This window comes from Numenius arquata, chromosome W (genome assembly GCF_964106895.1).
Source record: "Numenius arquata chromosome W, bNumArq3.hap1.1, whole genome shotgun sequence".
Lineage (NCBI taxonomy): Eukaryota > Metazoa > Chordata > Aves > Charadriiformes > Scolopacidae > Numenius > Numenius arquata.
Genome location: NC_133615.1, coordinates 481,977 through 498,718, shown reverse-complemented (window position 1 = coordinate 498,718; position 16,742 = coordinate 481,977). Strand labels below are relative to the sequence as shown.

The 16,742-nt window shown below is 46.4% G+C and overlaps 1 protein-coding gene across 2 annotated transcripts; it reads right to left on the bottom strand.

The window, feature by feature from the left end:
• Nucleotides 1-1,291: 1,291 nt before the first annotated feature.
• Nucleotides 1,292-16,742, bottom strand: LOC141476657 (ferrochelatase, mitochondrial-like). 2 transcript variants are annotated; one of them, XM_074165451.1, is made up of 11 exons: nt 16,667-16,742; nt 14,125-14,230; nt 12,784-12,903; nt 12,260-12,408; nt 7,363-7,497; nt 6,735-6,841; nt 5,704-5,802; nt 4,973-5,080; nt 4,154-4,318; nt 3,667-3,726; nt 1,292-3,228 (listed from the first exon to the last, which is right to left on the bottom strand). In XM_074165451.1, the coding sequence occupies exons 1-11, from the start codon at nt 16,740-16,742 to the stop codon at nt 3,094-3,096; spliced, it is 1,260 nt and encodes a 419-aa protein (XP_074021552.1). In that variant the 3' UTR covers nt 1,292-3,093. The 2 variants fall into 2 exon arrangements, with proteins under 2 accessions (XP_074021552.1, XP_074021553.1); XM_074165452.1 differs by having other exon boundaries at nt 16,673-16,721.

Genomic DNA, 16,742 nt, shown 5'->3' with positions numbered 1-16,742 from the left:
ATGGTACCCAGGAAACCAGCTCAGATGTCGACACCGAGATCGGAAGCATCAGACAAATAAAGTAAGGTCAGACAAATTCCACTGTTAATTAGCATAGTCAGAAACGCTCCCAAACAAAAACCCCAGGATTAGAAGATTTCCATGGCAGCAGAATTCCCGCTGTTGCCGGTCTCAGTTATTTTGATTTCCACTAAAAATACCAAGCAGAGCTGCTAGCTAACTCACTCAGGTGGATTTTTCAACAGGCTTTTGATGCTGCACTAGGACAAAACAACATGTTAGAGAGCAGGACAGAGTGGTATTACATGGTCTGTTCAGCGCAACGAACCCCACCAACTCCATGAGACGAGACCCATCTGCTAAAAGCTAGAAAATTAAGTGATTTCTACATTATGGTCTAATAGCAGCAATAGGCTCAGTAATTATCTCACTTGTGGTTAGCATACTAAAAAGTGAATTTTAAATACCTTTTATAACTGGGGACAAATGTAATGCCTCATAATTAGTACCGGCTAATATGTTCAGTACCCTCTCCAGTATGGAAATAAAAAGCCAATCTATATTTATAGCATCACGACGCTCACATAAAGTTAACCTTCAGTTGCCAGCTCCAGCCACACTTCTAAATGTGCTGGTCACATCCTGGATTCGAAGGTCAACACGCCCTTCAGCCGGTAGGAAAGAGGTATCAGTAGAAAGATTCTACAAACAGGCTGTTTTCCGCTGACCCCTAAGTGTCAAGCAGAGAAACGGGAACAGAGGAAAGAAGTTCTTTGTCCAACGAGAGACAAGGCCAGTGTTCCCTTCCCACACGTATTGCAGACATTTTTACTCTATTGACATTGATCCAAAGCTTTTTCATAGGCATATGATAGCCACCTACTGCCCCTGAGCGAGGGCAGGCATCAGCTTTGCGCTCCTTATTCCTGCCACGGCAGCAAGCAGAGACCAGGAGGGGAGCAAGAATGGGAGAAGAGCAGTGCCAGCCGCTGGCTCTCTGCCACCGACACAGGCACCGGTTAGAAGGGTCGAGGAAGACTTCTTTCTGCTAAAGCAACGAGGGGCAGCAGTAACGTCGGAGGCTCTGGCTCTGGAGGAGCTGCAGTCTGTCCCACCATGATCACACTGGGAAGCTGCAGTATGGCAGTGGAGACACGGCAACCAACTCTGGAGAGGCGTTAGCCCACAGGCCCTAGCGAGGCTGTGCATTTGCCATGCATGGCTTCATGGCAGTACTGGGCCCGCTGGCTGACCGACACAGCATCCATTCATTTCTTTAGTTTAATTCTTTCAACATAAAATAGAACAAGACAAACCCCTGCTACACCAACAGAGGCCTGTCTTCTTTTTAAATAGCCCTGTCCTTGAAAGATCAGAGGCTCAAACAGCTCATGGCTCATAATTCCATCAGCAAATAAAACTGTCTGAGCGGCGCGGCATCTGCTTCTCAAACATCACCATTAGCTGAGTCGCCAATGACAGAAAACAACCTGCATTGCCAAAGTACTGGCATTTCAGTGCTAATGACGTTAAAGTAAACATTGATACCCACGAAGCTGAGAGCCAGACTGACAGACGGATGGCTCAGTCCCATGCATCACTGTCACAGCTTTGCTCCTCCTCCGTCCCACCCAGAGGAGAGGTCCCCGGGCGAGGGGACCACTGACTGAGGTGCTGTGGCACTTCTGCCCTCAGCTGCTCCAAGTGCCGAGCTCGGGCTCGCTCTGTGGTGACCACCCTTGTGGGAAAGGCCCCTCCTATCCCAAGACTAACCCGGACACCGGTCCTGGTGCCAACAGCGAGGGAATACTGCCCTCAAAAGGGTTTTCACTCTACAAAACTGCCGCTGCTTGGGAGTGCATTCAGCAGTCCTGAGGCTCCCAAATGCCTGCCAGAAGGAGCAAGTTGTTTAGCTGGGTTACGAGTGCATGCTCCCGGCCCTCCATCAGCATCAGAAGTCTAACAGAGGAAACCGGGCTGTTAGCAAAGGCCTGTGTGAGCACGGGGCTGGTGGCCCGCTCCCGGGCATCTGCTATGTAAATCACTTCTGACTTAACCATCTCGGTTCTAAATAACAGCAGCAATTAAGCTAGATCAATCCTACCTACAGAACTCCGTAGGTATCCCACAAAAACCACAGTGCTGCGGCACAGTAGAAGCACAAAGCAAATCTATAAACCTCTGGAGAGCAAGCCTGGCTTCCAAAATTTACCTAACCAAACAGAGAAAGCCCTTTTTAATAAAAATTTTAAAAAGCCATTGTGCTTAAAACAGAAACCAACATGTTTCCATACACGCTGCTGATAGCTGCTGGATTTGAAACGCCCGCAGTTTGTTCCAACTAAGCACGCTCTTCAGCATCACCCAAACAGGCTTATTCCTCTCATTTTATGATCTTCAAATGCAGAGGCTTTTCCTGCAGATAACAAGAGTCTTTTTTCTAGAAAATGTAAACAAGTCTTGTGCGTTCTACTATCCCAGCTAAGCTTTCACCGGAAGTTTCTGGCAGGAGGAAAAAAAAAAACAAAACAAAACAAAGCCTTATCTTTACGTTCTAAAAAAAAATACACACATTATTTAAAAAGCATTGGAAGTCACTTGATCTTCAAAGCCATCTGAAAAATCACTCTCAGAGACCGTCAGTGACTATCCTGGTTATACTGTACCTTAAGCATAAACAAAACAATCATACACTTGTCCTGGAAATTTGAAATTAATGCACTCATGACAAAACTGCATACCAAAAAATCCCTGCATAGCAAACAGAAGCTCATTTGTAGAAATTTTTAAGTTTTTCAGTGCGTATTACAGGCTCACGCTACGTCCAATCAGAATCAGATGCAACGAGATCTTTTCACATCTCGCAGCATAAACGCCTTATTTTCCTACTTTCTGCAAACTCTTCTCAAACAAAGAAAACGTAAGAAAAAAATAAAACAAACAAACAAACAAGTCAAGCTCTCCTCACTACCATGAGGTTAACATCCCAGACTACCAGCCCGTAGGTGTGTTAACAGCGGGGAGAGTTTGGTGAAGTGGTGTCTTTCCTTCGCGCTGCTTCCCCAGGGCAATTCTCCTGCAGAACCTGGGGTATCACAGCTGCTGGTCAGTGAAGAAGGCTTTTGTCTTCCTGCAGACAGGATTGATGCAGAGCGGGCAGCAGAGGGTTAACTGCCTGGAGCAGACCTCGTTGGACTGGATATGGGAGCAGACCAGGTCTGCCAGGGCCTGAAAGACAGTTAAGTGAAAATCAAAAGTGAACAAACCAACTACATAAGATAAAAAAATGCCTTAACATGTGTCAGGCTGACTGGTGGGATTGAGAAACTGTGTATCCATCAGACTACACTTTTAAGCACCACCTTCCTTCAGGGGAAAATCCTGCTTTAAAGCTGCATTGGCACAGTATCTTAAGACAAATATTTCATGAAACGATTACTACAAATGCATATAAAACTGTTCTTTTTTTCTTCTGAATTTTATTTTTAAAAAGCAACCACCACAAACTATAGTAAAAGAAAACTCCTTGTGGCATACAGATTAAGTACAGGGGTTCCCATTTTTGCCCTTAAACTCAAAATACTTTAAAACAACAAGAAGGCATCCATAATCCAGTAGGAAACACACAACTGCAAACTTTTACAACTATTGCAACAAAGCAGGTACCTTGGAGAACAGTGGATTTCCATTAAGAGATTCGGCTCTTCTGATATTTTCAACTCCACACTGAATCAAAAATAAGGAGAAAAGAAGTTAAATCTGCCAGCTCCTTTACTACTTAGCCTTCAAAATCCTCCTTCCTACTTCGTTCAGAAGTTGCCCCAGAATGACAGAACTGAATGTAACATCAAGTTTTTTCAATACAGGAAAAAATAACTATGATGCAAAATTTCACTTTGCTGTCACAAATTAAATGATTCTTTTTAGTAAGGATAGGAGTGGCTTAAAGATTTAAATCTAGAAAGACAAAATCCCACCTGTTTTGTGTTGCTAAAAATCAATCAGAACTAAGCCACTTCAGAGTAATTTTCAATTTACAGAAAAATAAAATCTACATATTTCAAAAAAGCAACTACAAAGCAAATTTCAAAACAGGAAAAGTAATTTCAGAGCACCACTATTCAAACATATATAAAAACCAGAAAACATTCACCTCATTCGCTAAAACTTGGGAGTACTCAATATCCAGTTCATAAAGCGTTTCAATGTGGTCACTTGTAAATGCTATTGGGACCAACAACATGTTCTTCTTCCCTCTTTGGCACAGTCCTTTAATGGTCTCATCTGTCTGCGGCCCAAGCCAAGGCATCGGTCCAACCTGGAAGAGAAGGGGGAGGGAAATAAAGAAGATAAACCTCTTCCAAAGAACACCCACGTTTTCTTAAGCAGGACCACACAGGCCAGACTATGTTTGAGATGGAGCCATTTATTTGTATTTTCCTGCTTTTGATCGTACCTCTCGCTTTCTCCATTAATTTTTTTTCATGAAGACATACTGTCCCGTCATTTAAATCCCAAAGAAACGGAACCTGGACTGGCCTAAATGAGACTCTCATTAAAATAAATGAAAATCTAAATCAAGTTCTCCTGTTTTCAGTTCAATAAAACCCTGGCCACTACTGCACAGGGGTTTCCTGCCTTTTAAAGTTACCATTCTGTAGCAAACTGTCCTAATCCCTTTGCTACCCATATCTCATAACTAGATGTTATGAGATCACAGGTTTTCTAACGGACACATCAAAAACCTACTTTAAAATGATGCAATATACAAAAAAGGCAAGAAACTGTGGACAGAGTATCTGGAAAGACTGAATTTGAGTAAGAGATGGCGATTCTGTTCTAGCAGAAATACTTGCTGAAAATGGGGAAAAGGCGCTGCGGTTCTGATCTTCTGAAGCTGCAAGATCCTGAAGTCCATCAGCTGAAGAGCTTTGCAGTGGCAGGTGGCTCTGCAGCTTCCCTAAGCACGTACCTTGGACTGCCACACCAGCCTGTAAGGGTTGGAGTAGTTCAGCTTCTCCATGACTCTCTGGACAGTGGCTCCCACTTCCTGAGGGTACGGATCACCGCGGTTCACTACCTTCAACACAGAAACACCAGACCTTTTTCTTCCAGGGAACATGTTTGGGTAAAGATCACCTAAAGACTGGGGAAGGCGACCACGCTGCGCGTGATGCGGCTGCCCCAGGGATGGGCCAGATCAAGTGCCTTGCTCATGCGAAACAGGGAAGAAAAACCGCATTCTTGCCCATCATGAAGCTGCTTTACTAGAACATCTATTCCTCCTCCTTCCCATGATAAAGGATAAATTATTGTATCATCGTGCATAGATATGGTTATGTTACAGTAACAGCACTGCCTTTTTGTATGACAGAGAATCGAGTTGTTTACCGTTTTACTTTCATTCCTTCATGGAAAGCACGATTACAGCTTTCTAGAGGTGAGAAAATAACCAAATTTTCCCTTCCCTTCCCATCCAGGTTTGAGCTGGCACGTTCATGAGCCATGAAAGCAGCCATAGGGAGCCCACACATAACCCAGAGCCCCATCTTCAATGGTGGCCAACAGCACAGACCTGTATTTGCCCGGCACTTCCAGAGCTGTGGCCCTACCCCACGGCTGAGCGAGCCGCACACCCTTCCTATCAGCCCAGCCAGCGTGACGCGGGTCTAACGGTGTCAGAAAGGACCTGACATAACTCACAGACATGGGCAGGGAGTGAGCCGAGAAGAGGATGACGACGTCTTTCCTTTTGTCGGGTGGAAACATGTTCAGTTCCTTCTGTATGTGATCGGTGAAGCACTGTTCAGAATAAAAAAGCAAAGCCCTGAGTGAGATCCACTGAGAGGCATTATGTGCTTTCAAACAGCCCGGGACAGGCGGCTTCCATGTTCCAGGTTGCCTTAAGAACTTCAAAATTCCCCTTTCGGTATGTGTGGGGCAAAAGGGAGAGCCAGCACGTGTTACATACTCGTTAAGTATATATCATCACACAGTGCCCAGTCCCAACAGGCTCCCATGAAGTTTTGATCATCCCAATTGTTTTAAGATGCTGTAAAGGAAAGAGCAAGGTTTCCTTTAATTGCTTCTGCCACAGCCAGTGCTGTGCCTGGAATTACCTCTTTGCTGCTGGGTGAGAACCCAAACTAACCTGATCTGGATGTGCATCAACCATAGACCTGCTCTGGGCAGGAATCTGGACTCAGGACCTCTAGAGGTCCCTTCCAGCAAACACTGTCAGGATAATATGAGCACGCTTTTAAAACAAGATGTGCATGGTGGTCACTTACACATGTTATCATGCCAAAACATCTGGCATGAAATAACCATCCTTCTCCTGGAGTTTCATACATAGTAGACAAGACACATTTCATTGCCAGGACTAAAATGTACCCTCAAACTGAATCGTTCCTTCTTCTTTTAGCACATTCTATAGCTAAGTATCTTGTAAGCTTTGTTAGAAGCTAAGACCTGATCTAAGTGAAGTGTTTCCTCAGAATGTTTCTGTTGCCTAACAGTGTACTGTGTTTTTACTGGTAGCAGACATATCTAAAAAGGAAACTCAGTAAATATCTGTATTTACCTAGTTCTTCATTCAAAGATACCAAGTTTCTCCTACATCAACCAGTCTAAGAAAACCCCAGGGAATGCCAATGTGATAACATACGAGACCTGCTGGGTTCGCCCCCCTCATTCTGACTGCTAATTTCAAAGACTCTCATACAAATCCATACCTGAATAAGAAGGGGATGTGTGGGCCATCGGTCAATTATACTCCACTTCATCTTTGGCTTCTCCCCTTTTTTATTATAGTAGCGATAAATGGCATTTAAACTGCTTCCTGAAATGCAGAGAATTAAGAACATAAGCTCAGCCAAGACATTAGCAACTTGTCAGGTGAAAAGAGTTTTGTAGCAAGGTATTATAATATTTTTCAATTCTACTTATTTAATATGCAACCATAAATCAGAACTGAGAGCCTCAAATGGGGACAATTAAATCAAAGTTCATACAATATACCAATTATATCAAAGTTCATACAGTGTGCAAGCCACGAACAATTTGCTAAACCATTTTTTGGCTGGAGAACAATTATTGCTCTTGTTTCCATTATGAAAGCTTACTCGGTCGTGCTCCTGAGCCTTCAGTTTCTGTTGTCCCACAATAACAATGGTCGCATAAAGCTATCCTTAGTTTAAAAGTGTCTACCTAAAATTCAGAGCTTCAGTAAACACAGAGTGTCTGGAGCTGGCAATGACGTCAGGGGAAGGGGCACTGTGAGCAGACAGGAGGGCTGGCAGCGACACTCCGTGGGCTCCCAGGGCTCAGGGAGCCGGGCCCTGCTCCTGCACAGGGACTCACCTGTGGTAGAGCAACTGTACTGCGGGTACTGCGTGAAAGCGATAGCCCTTTCAATGCCGTCCTTCTCCATCTCTTCGATTGCTTCCTCTGTCAGAGGGTGGACGTACCGGAAGCCAATGTAGTATTTGTGAGGCGCTGCCAGCCAAAGCACAGGAAAAGAACAAGGACTCTCAATGACACGTCATTAATAAGTGCAAAGCACAGAATCAGACAGACTGAAACTGCTGAAATAAACTTGTTGATCATTTTCTGGCTGCTTTTCTAAACTACTGTCGTATAAACACAGCTTTCTTTAGCCAACTGTTTTTCTGGTAATTCACTTTGCTGTTATTAGAATTTAAAGGTGATTTATACCATTGTCTGCTTCTGCGGGGGGCACCTCTCTTCTGCTTTTCCTTAGTTTAGCTGAGGCGTGGTTTCCAGACTGTACAGAGCTCTGGCCTTTCACTGGGCAAGTTCTGCTTTAAAGGATGTATTGGTAAAAATAGTGTCCCTACAAGATGCTGAACGAACACTGCTGTGCCCTAACACGGATCACAGCTACAGGTGCGCCACAGGCTTCCTAACAGCACAGCTCAACTCGCTTACTGAAATCGGAAGGCAGATGTTTTAAATACACCAATGTAATTAAAATGTCAAAACCTGAGGAAAGACAAGGTTTTCTTCATTCTGCCATACAAAAGGAAACGCGTTGCTTAAGCAGTTTGCACATTCCAGGTAATTTTATTTACCTAAACTTTCAAATATAATTGGGCTGCAATTTTGTGTGCCAGCACTGAGATATTCTGCTCTGCAGGAATCAGCTTCAAACAGGAGAAGGCCCTGCGCCTTACAGACATTAGCTGCCTATAAGGCATTTCACGAAAATCAGATAATTTTATCCCTCGTTTTTAACCATCGTTTGATGCAACTGCTCTGGTCACCATTCTCACCAGAGACTATGCTTTCCCCCACCCTGGTGAGTCTGCTCCCTTTGCACATAAACCCCCGAGGACTGGGACTGTTGTTTGGGGCAGGAATTGGTGGTACTGAGTATGGGTCACAAGTTCTTTCATTCTGCTTTCTGGGTGTTTTTCATAGAAATCTTCATGCCTTTAAACACTTTTATTATTGTCTCCAAGGTCATTTCAGGTTTTTCCATTTTTCATCTCTCATCTTTTGGTTGTTGGCTTCAAGGTCTGGGGGTTGTGGTTTGGTTAGGGGCAGGGAGGGAGGGCAGGTTTCTTGTTTTATTTTGCTTTTTTTTTTTTCCCTCGAGTAGAGGACAGAGGTTCTTAGAGGAACAAAAGCCAAGTTTCTTTTTCAGGGTTTCTGGGTCACTAGCTCTGAAATAACATTTAAGAGGTTTCTGAAGGAACCAGATGTCCCGTGCTTGGTCTCCACTCCAAACATTTATACGGGATTCAGAAAACAGGTTCAGTCAGCCCCAGTTTTCTGCAGGAGGCCAGAGAGCTCCCAGCTGGGAGCAGCAGCAAATAATGACCCAACTTCAGGAGCCAGTAACCTCATTAACATTTTTAAATGGCATTAAAAACAAAAGCCTGACTAACCAGAGCAAAGACAGTAGGAGTTTAACCTGGGAAAAGGACATACTGGGGAAAACCTTCATATTAGTCCCATTGCCGAAGCGTAACATGTAAAAAGTACACCACAAGTCCGCAAAGCAGCACGTCGATACCTTTACCCAGGAGGGAACTTCACAGGTGGTTACTGATACTGTCTAACGAGAGCTCTTCACCAACTGCAAATACACAGCGACTATAAACCCTACGCCCCAAAAGTCCGGACCAAGGTAAAACGAGCGTGCAAAGCATTTCTATCTTTGCCATGTGTGTGAAAACTTACAACCACAACCTGTGAGTGACCCACTAACAGGGCTCAGCGCTCCCAAAGCACTACTTGTGCTATTCCCAAATGCGTAGCTCAGCTGGAAGCGCATCAAACTGTTTAAAGCTGTTCTGAAGCAACTCTGTATCGCTGCGAGGTTACTCCAAAGGCTTAAGGAAGTGGTCAGCGCTCAATTCAGCTCTTAGCAATGGTTAGCACCTGCAATTTTTAAAGCTGCAGCTACTGTTAGGTAAAAAAGGAGGTCTCTAAATGACTTATCGGGTGTAAGAACTGCACAGAGGCGGGCATGACTTCACCAAAAGCTGTCACCAAACAAAAGCAAGCGGGAGTGGTGCACTGAGAAAAGCAGATAAACTTCCTAAGCTTATCTTCAGAACCTGTTGCAAGCCTGACCCTTCAGGGGCTGCAGCTGCTAAAACACCACTGCCTTGGATCTGCAGCCCCGTGCAGTTTTGGGTTCAGGCTTCAACTATACTCGCAGCGACCACAGCTGGAATGAGAGCAGCATCTGTGGAAAAAAGGATCAAACATGACCCGAATGAAGGTATCAGTGACACATTCCACAATGAACGAATGAAATAAATTTGGTTCTAGCCTTCCAAGAGCATTACTTTTCACCTTCCAGAGCCTTTTACCAACCTTCTACCTCTCGCCCTTTTCTACCCAAGTCTGAAGCAGGTGCCACAAAGAATTACAAAATAGCTAGGAATCAAATAGGGTGTATTGTCAAACATGGAGGGGATTCCCTGACACAGCAGCACCACAGCAGCAAAGGTCGCGGAACCTGAAGGGAGAAGACGACTTGCAGCACCACACATTGTAGAGCTGCTGAGCTGAAGAGAATAGAGAGCTCGCCTCCTTGTCTTCTCTTACTCCAGCAGGTTTTCCAGTGAAAATGTTTAGTGTTCCTCTTGGAGTGGCAGGCTGAGAAGTATTATCTGTAGCGAACACATCAGTGAGGAATTCAGCGGGCAGCTTAGTGATCTCCTTAATTCCTTCTGCTCACAAAGACAGTCTGCCGCTTCAAAACCAAAAAGCGTAACTCAGAGAAATACCTTACTGGAACAAAGGTGACCTCGAGATAGGTCATTGCAGACAGACCAAACATCACGCTACTGTTTCTCCTGGCTTTTTGACAAAAGAGTAGCGATTCACTGCTTTTTTTTGTCTGTCCCATGAGAGGCAAGACATAGAAGATGACCATCACTCTTGAGCTGCCACGTGAATGTGGAAGTTTATCTTCTAGCGCTGCCACTCATGTTTATTAGCGTCATGGTTTTAATGTCAGGAAGCAAGGTTCAGAGAGATTCTGTGATCCAGAGAAAGGGGAGGGAGCTTGTGTTCACCTCTCAAGTTTTCTTATCATCAAGGAAGAGCTGGCAAAGACAGTATCTCCTTCCACCCAAGGCAAACCGTTAGGCCTTATCTCCTGCTCATGTCCTCGGGTGGAGCTCACTGCTTCCACTCAACCAGCCCTGCACCGTCCAGCTACAAAACCTTGTCTTTTCTGCACACCAACCTCCCGTTCAGTCCTGAAACCAGGCCTAATTGGCATTAGTTCTTTTATCCATGATTAATAGTTAGAGATTCAGACAAAGTTCTAAAAGCTCTGATAAAATCCAAGCAATAATTGCAGAGGGACATTTCAGAGGAATGAGACACCCACAGCTTTGGAGAACAGTCAGACTCCCACGAAGCCACCTATTCTTTAGGCTCAGGCTGGCATAACAGAGGCAAATACAAAAGGTTTTACAGCGTTAAGTTCTGGCCCCAGGACTGTTCCATACCAGACACTCCCTGCACAGCAGCCTGGCCGAGCTGGCCCTGAGCAGGGAAGGGCACTTGAAGGAGGCAGCAGGAGCAGGGAAGGCTGCACCACACTCCGAGCCCTCACTGCTGGCTCTACAAGTGTGTGGCCGCCGAACGATGCCATCCTGCAGTCAGGTACAAGGAGCAGCCAGGAGAAGGTGCCCGTGCATTTACAGCAGGAGATCCCACCCCCCTGTGAAACTCAATAGCACCAGCATGCAGAACACGAACAGCCAGGAAACCCTGCATCGACAGGCGGGTTTCACCCTGTGCGTGCACACACACGCGCAGCCTGAGAGCATCGTCACTCTCCCGCTCCACCTCCTCATAAAAGACAGGAGAATTACATGAGATTATACTGCCACTGGTCACGGATCTCCGCCTCATTTACGCCAGGGAGAATGCCACTCTGAACACCCTTCTCCCATGCCTGCCTGATTCGCTTACATGAAATACATTCCCCTTTCCTATCATCTAAGGCTCAACCACTTGTCTTCAGTGCAGACTTCTTCAAGCTCAAGGACTTACAGGGCAAGGTGTGACACCTCACAGTTGTACACACCAGTGAAGCCTCCTGTCACCCAGCTTCAGCCATCTGAAAATAAGATACCTTGTCCATCAGAGTCATCAAGATTTTTTCCCATAATCAAAGTGGTGAAGTGTACCTGTAGAGGGTGACTCCCCCATCTTTGATAACGATCTGAGGATGAACTGTATCACTTTCTCTCCAAGTCCTACTCTCTCTCAGTGAAAGAGGGAGCAGACTCGACTTCCTGACGTAACTTCCTGTTACTCACGATGAAAGATGCCAACAGCATCTAAGGGCGGACTTGCCCAGAGCGGCTTTTACGCTAGTTACCTTGGGCACAGAGAGAGGTGGCAGCTGGATGACAGCACATACTGGATCCGGTCTGAGAAGTGGGTCAATGTTTGGTTGTTGGCTTTTGGTGCTACACTGTGATACCACAGGCTGAATGAGTGCTGACAGTACTCCCCAAAATCAAAGCCATTCTCCAACGCAGCCACAGAAGTCACCATGGCACAAAAATATATTTGCATAGGCTTAGTTTCTAACAAGTAAGAACTTCTGCAATATCTTTGTCATGATTTCCTACAAGGACTGAGAACACTGTTCACACTCACAATACAACTGGAGAATGAAAAGCTTCTTTACAAGTGTATACTTTCAATACATGAAGCAAAAGCAACTTTTAACAAGCAGAGCAGAGTAAAGAAGTACCGGTGTGAGGAGACATGCTGTCCAGCAGTTTCACCATGCCTTCTCCCTGCACTGCCGTCCACTTCTTGATTGGTGATCCACCTCCGATCCTGCTGTACTGCTCCTGGATCTTCGGGGTGCGGCGTTTGGCAATGAATGGTGCCAATTTACTAAAGCATTCAAAAGGTACACGTATTAACATCATAACCCAAATCACCACCCTGTCCCCAAATCTCTCCACTGCAGTGTGCTTTCCACAGCAATCTCCCCAAATGCAAACCAGCATTGCACTGTTTGTTTAATGTTATATTCCATCACCTTTCCCAAACTTACTATGTGACAGGAAACCACAATTTGCAATTAGAAGGGAATGATTTGGGCGTGCCTATTTCCAGAGAATTATAACACCGTTTCTTGCACTGACTGGTCCCAAAAGGAAAGAGTCTTAAGAAATGCTGATATATACAGAAGTTAAATGTTCAAGCCCACAGCTAAGACAGCAACACCCAACACTGACTGTAACACAGAAGTTCACAGTTTCTCACTTTTGAGCTGGAAGCGTCATTAAATCTCTGTCCAGGAAGAGACGAAGCAAGAAATCATGCACATCATCCAGCCGTTCTGGGCCTCCCATGTTTAACATCAGGATTCCTGTTTTAGGTTTCCTATGGAAGCAAGAGACATGTCAAATCCTACTGACCTACTGCTTTTTTTTTGTTGTTATTATTATTACAAAACAATCAGTTTATCCTATAGCATGTCTTTTGCAAAAGCAGCATCCTATGTAGAAGCTCATCCTGCTTATGTAAAGATATAAACTACAAGCACGAATAGCCAGAGAACATGGATTTACATGATCTGTTTTTAAAAAAGTAATCGCTTTGCAGCGCAGTTTAACTGGAAATATACTAAGGAAATTCTCTCGCTGCTGAAGGTCGTAAGGGAGGTTATAAAATAGGGTCTAAGGAACTATCTCAGCTGAACACCAGCTGTAGATTCCAACACAAAATTCCAAGCAATCAACAGCTTCCACAGAAAACAGATGAGCTACCCACACAGGACTTTGTCTTCATTACTTTGCAGACATATCTCATCTCCCGCAGCAGTGAAAGCAGCAAAGAGCCGTTCTACACATAAAATAAGCAGAGCGTTGATTTTCTTCGGGTTGCTCCAAGGGTTTTTTTTCCCCACAACAGGTTTTCTATCCAGGCGCAGGCCCAGCACACTGTTCCAAGGATAACGTCCTTCCCAGCACAGCAGAGGGGAGCAGATGGTGATATCAGCCTTTACAGAAGCAGCTGCTGATCACAACTCTCACCCAAGAGCTGCATTTCCCCATGGAATCATTTCCCCTGCCCGAAGGAGCCCAGTGACCAGCATCTCTTGCCTCCTGAGTGGACAGAGCCGAGGTTGCACGGGGAGCTTTGCCCTCCTCTTGTTAAAGCCAAAGCCCTCCAGAGGGGCACAGAGGAGCCTAGGCCTGCCCTGATGGATTGGGACCTCAGTTTCCATTCCCCTCCTCCTGGAACATCTGTCAGGAGACCCTGAATAAAACCCAGGACGCGGGAAACAGAACCTCAAATAACAGTAATACCCTACGGTTTGTTCTATCACTGCTGCACTGCCTCAGGCCATACTGTGGGCCACGCTGCAGACAACAAGGCAGGCCATCCTTGTCCCACAGAACTGTGAAAACAAGAGGCTCGGTGAATGCAGCCAGCCAGATAAAAGCAATTACACATGCACAAAAAAACTAGATCACACCCTGCAAGCGCCACGTTTTACTGCCCAAGCAGCTTTGCTGCGGGAGCAAAGCAGCACACCGTATCAGAGAGAGACAGAGGGCAGAGGCAGCAGGGCACACCCACCCCTCAGCCCGCACTTACCGCCCTTCGGGCTGAATTTGAGGTTTTGTGCTTTCCGTCACTGCGGCTGCAGTCGCCTGGCCTCTCCATCGTACCGGCACCCACAGCTGACTGCTGCTTTTTACAACTGGAAGAAAGATAACAGCACATCGATAACCTCGCACCGGGCTGAGGGGCCTCTTCACCAGACAGGCACTAATCCCCCAACAGCTACAGAAACACTCTGGGCAGTATCGTGCCGCTTGGCGTTTTCTCCCTTTAAGCTCCAGCCCCTGGAATCAAAGAAAGTTGTGGAGTTGCAAGCTCCTGGCTCTCTTTAAACACTCTGTATACTAACAGCTTTTCAGATACCAGGGAGCAACCTAAACCCAAACAAAAGCCTCACTAATCTTTAAGCTCCAATCATAAGTCCAAAATAACCGGTGAGAACACTAGAGAAACTCCGCAGGGCTGACAGGCTAGGGAAGGAAGTATGTTGAGTTACTGAACTCCTCACGCTAACTCTAAAAAATGAAAGTATTTCTACACCGCCTCCACAAAGTAGGTTAGCCATTTGTTAACTTAGTGTCCCCAGCAAACTTCAGCCGTGTAGGTCAGCACCTGCGAGCCCTAAGCGCACAACTCCTTAGCTTGACCCTGCGCCGGGTACCCTGAGCAGCAGCTTCAGAATCCATTTACCCAGGGACGCAGGCAGCCTTCTTTCTCACTACCCAGCGAGGCGACTTCTATTATTCCTGGATTTCAGCATCAGCCAAAAAAAAGGGTACTTTACTTCCCACATGCTGGCTGCAGCCTGCTTTCTCAAAAGCACGCTTTGTTTTCCGTAGGAGTTCATAGTCATTACACGATATTTTTCAGTGCAACAATAGTGTGAATTGCCCAAGACGAAAAGAAAAATTGTTAGATTCTGCATCCCCGGCTCTGCAGCAATCGTTTGGTGCGACACTTCCCTCGTCAGACGGCAGGAGTTCCAGCAGCAATTGAGCCCCAATAGCACAGACCTCCTCAGCAGCCGATCCACCCGCTGCGAAGAGCATCTTACGGTTCACAGGTCCCTAATAACATCCCCAACAGATGCTGAACGCCCTCAAAACCTGCTGAAATCAATGACAGTGAAAAGCATCTTGCAAATCCAGCTTCTTACTCGGGATTAAGTGTGTGTAGTTGGGGATGCCTGTGTCTGCAGCGATATAAAAGGCTGAAAACTAAAGAACTTCAATTCAAGCATCGCTGATGCCTGAAAGACTCAATTCAAATCATAGAATCACAGAACGGTTAGATTTCTTCTTCCAGTTCTTGGGTTATTACTTTTTGAAGCGCTGACACTATGTGTTAATTACAGAGAACAACAAAAAGAGAAGTTTCAATGGCTGTATTGACCCTTCTGCGCTGTAAATAAATACTGGAAAGCATTTGTTTTACTTAAGGTGAGGTCTGGGGCCCATTTCTATCTGCACCATAAAGCACACGACGCAGAACGCAGAAGAGGTGCAACAACGATGCTTCTAGCTTGATGGAAGATTGATAAAAGTGTTCTTCTACAAGTTTTACAAGTGGGATTATCGTGGCAGCCTCTGGAGCCACGGCCCGACTACAGCTGGCGTCGGGGGAGTGCCCGCACTCCCATGGCTCTTGGGGTCCCCTCGGCAGGTGGCTCCCCCTCTACAGTGTTACAGTGGCTACAGTTATACTTTAACTGTATATTGTATTTACAGAGAGCGAGAAAGACATCAGGACAAGAGGAAACAGCCTCAACTAGCACCAGGGGAGGTTTCGGATGGATATTAGGAAAAAATATCTTCACAGAAAGGGTTGTGAAGCCTTGGCAGAGGCTGCCCAGGGCAGTGGTGGAGTCACCATCCCTGGAGGGATTTAAAAGCCGGGCAGACGTGGTGCTGAGGGACGTGGGTCAGTGGTGGGCTTGGGCAGCGTTGGGTTGGTGGTTGGACTGGATGATCTGAAAGGTCCCTTCCAACCGGGAGGACTGGAAGGACCCGGAGGGGCGTGGAAGCGAGCCGCAGCTCTGTTCACTACTCACACCTCCTCACCTGCCCGGCCTCACCTTGGAAAACGCAACCCCTGAACCGTTAAAGAAAGGGCGATTTTTCACACAAACACGTTCTAAAAAGCCAAAGCGCCTCGCTTAAAACTAAAGTCCTGAGAGAGAAAAAAAAAAAAAAAAAACACCAAAAAACAAAGCCAACCAAACAATGAAAACCGGAGCTTGACAGCACGCAAAGAGCAAATTTCTCTCAGAAGCCTCTCAATTCCTCACAGCCCTCAGAGGAGAAGACACCACCAGCCTTCCCCGTAATTAAGCCGGGCTTAACGAGGGTCTCTGCGGCGAGGGGACCCGGCCCCGCGGCGGGGAGGCCCCGGCTCCCCCCGGGCAGCGTTACGCAAAGGCACCGTTGTGTAACGCCGTCCCGTCGCCCTCACAGCCCCCACCCCCGGCGGGGAAGCCGGTAGCCCTCAGCTCTTTCCCCTCCTCATCGCACACACAAACACACCGTCTCCCCTCCTCAGCACCCCCGTTCCCGCCCGGCGGCGCCCACAGACTCACGCTGACGCGCCCGCCCGGCGGCGACGGCGGCGGCACCCGCGGCGGCGGCGGCCATCTTGGCGGCGGCCGCCTGCAT

Bases quoted from the DNA above. Each gene is read 5' to 3' on its own strand.
- LOC141476657 (XM_074165451.1), bottom strand. From the start codon at position 16,742: ATGCAGGCGGCCGCCGCCAAGATGGCCGCCGCCGCCGCGGGTGCCGCC. The intron at 4,319-4,972 runs GTACGTGCTTAG...CTTCTCTTCCAG, and splicing joins GGCTGGTGTGGCAGTCCAAG to GTTGGACCGATGCCTTGGCT. The intron at 3,229-3,666 runs GTACCTGCTTTG...ACTGTCTTTCAG, and splicing joins GAAATCCACTGTTCTCCAAG to GCCCTGGCAGACCTGGTCTG.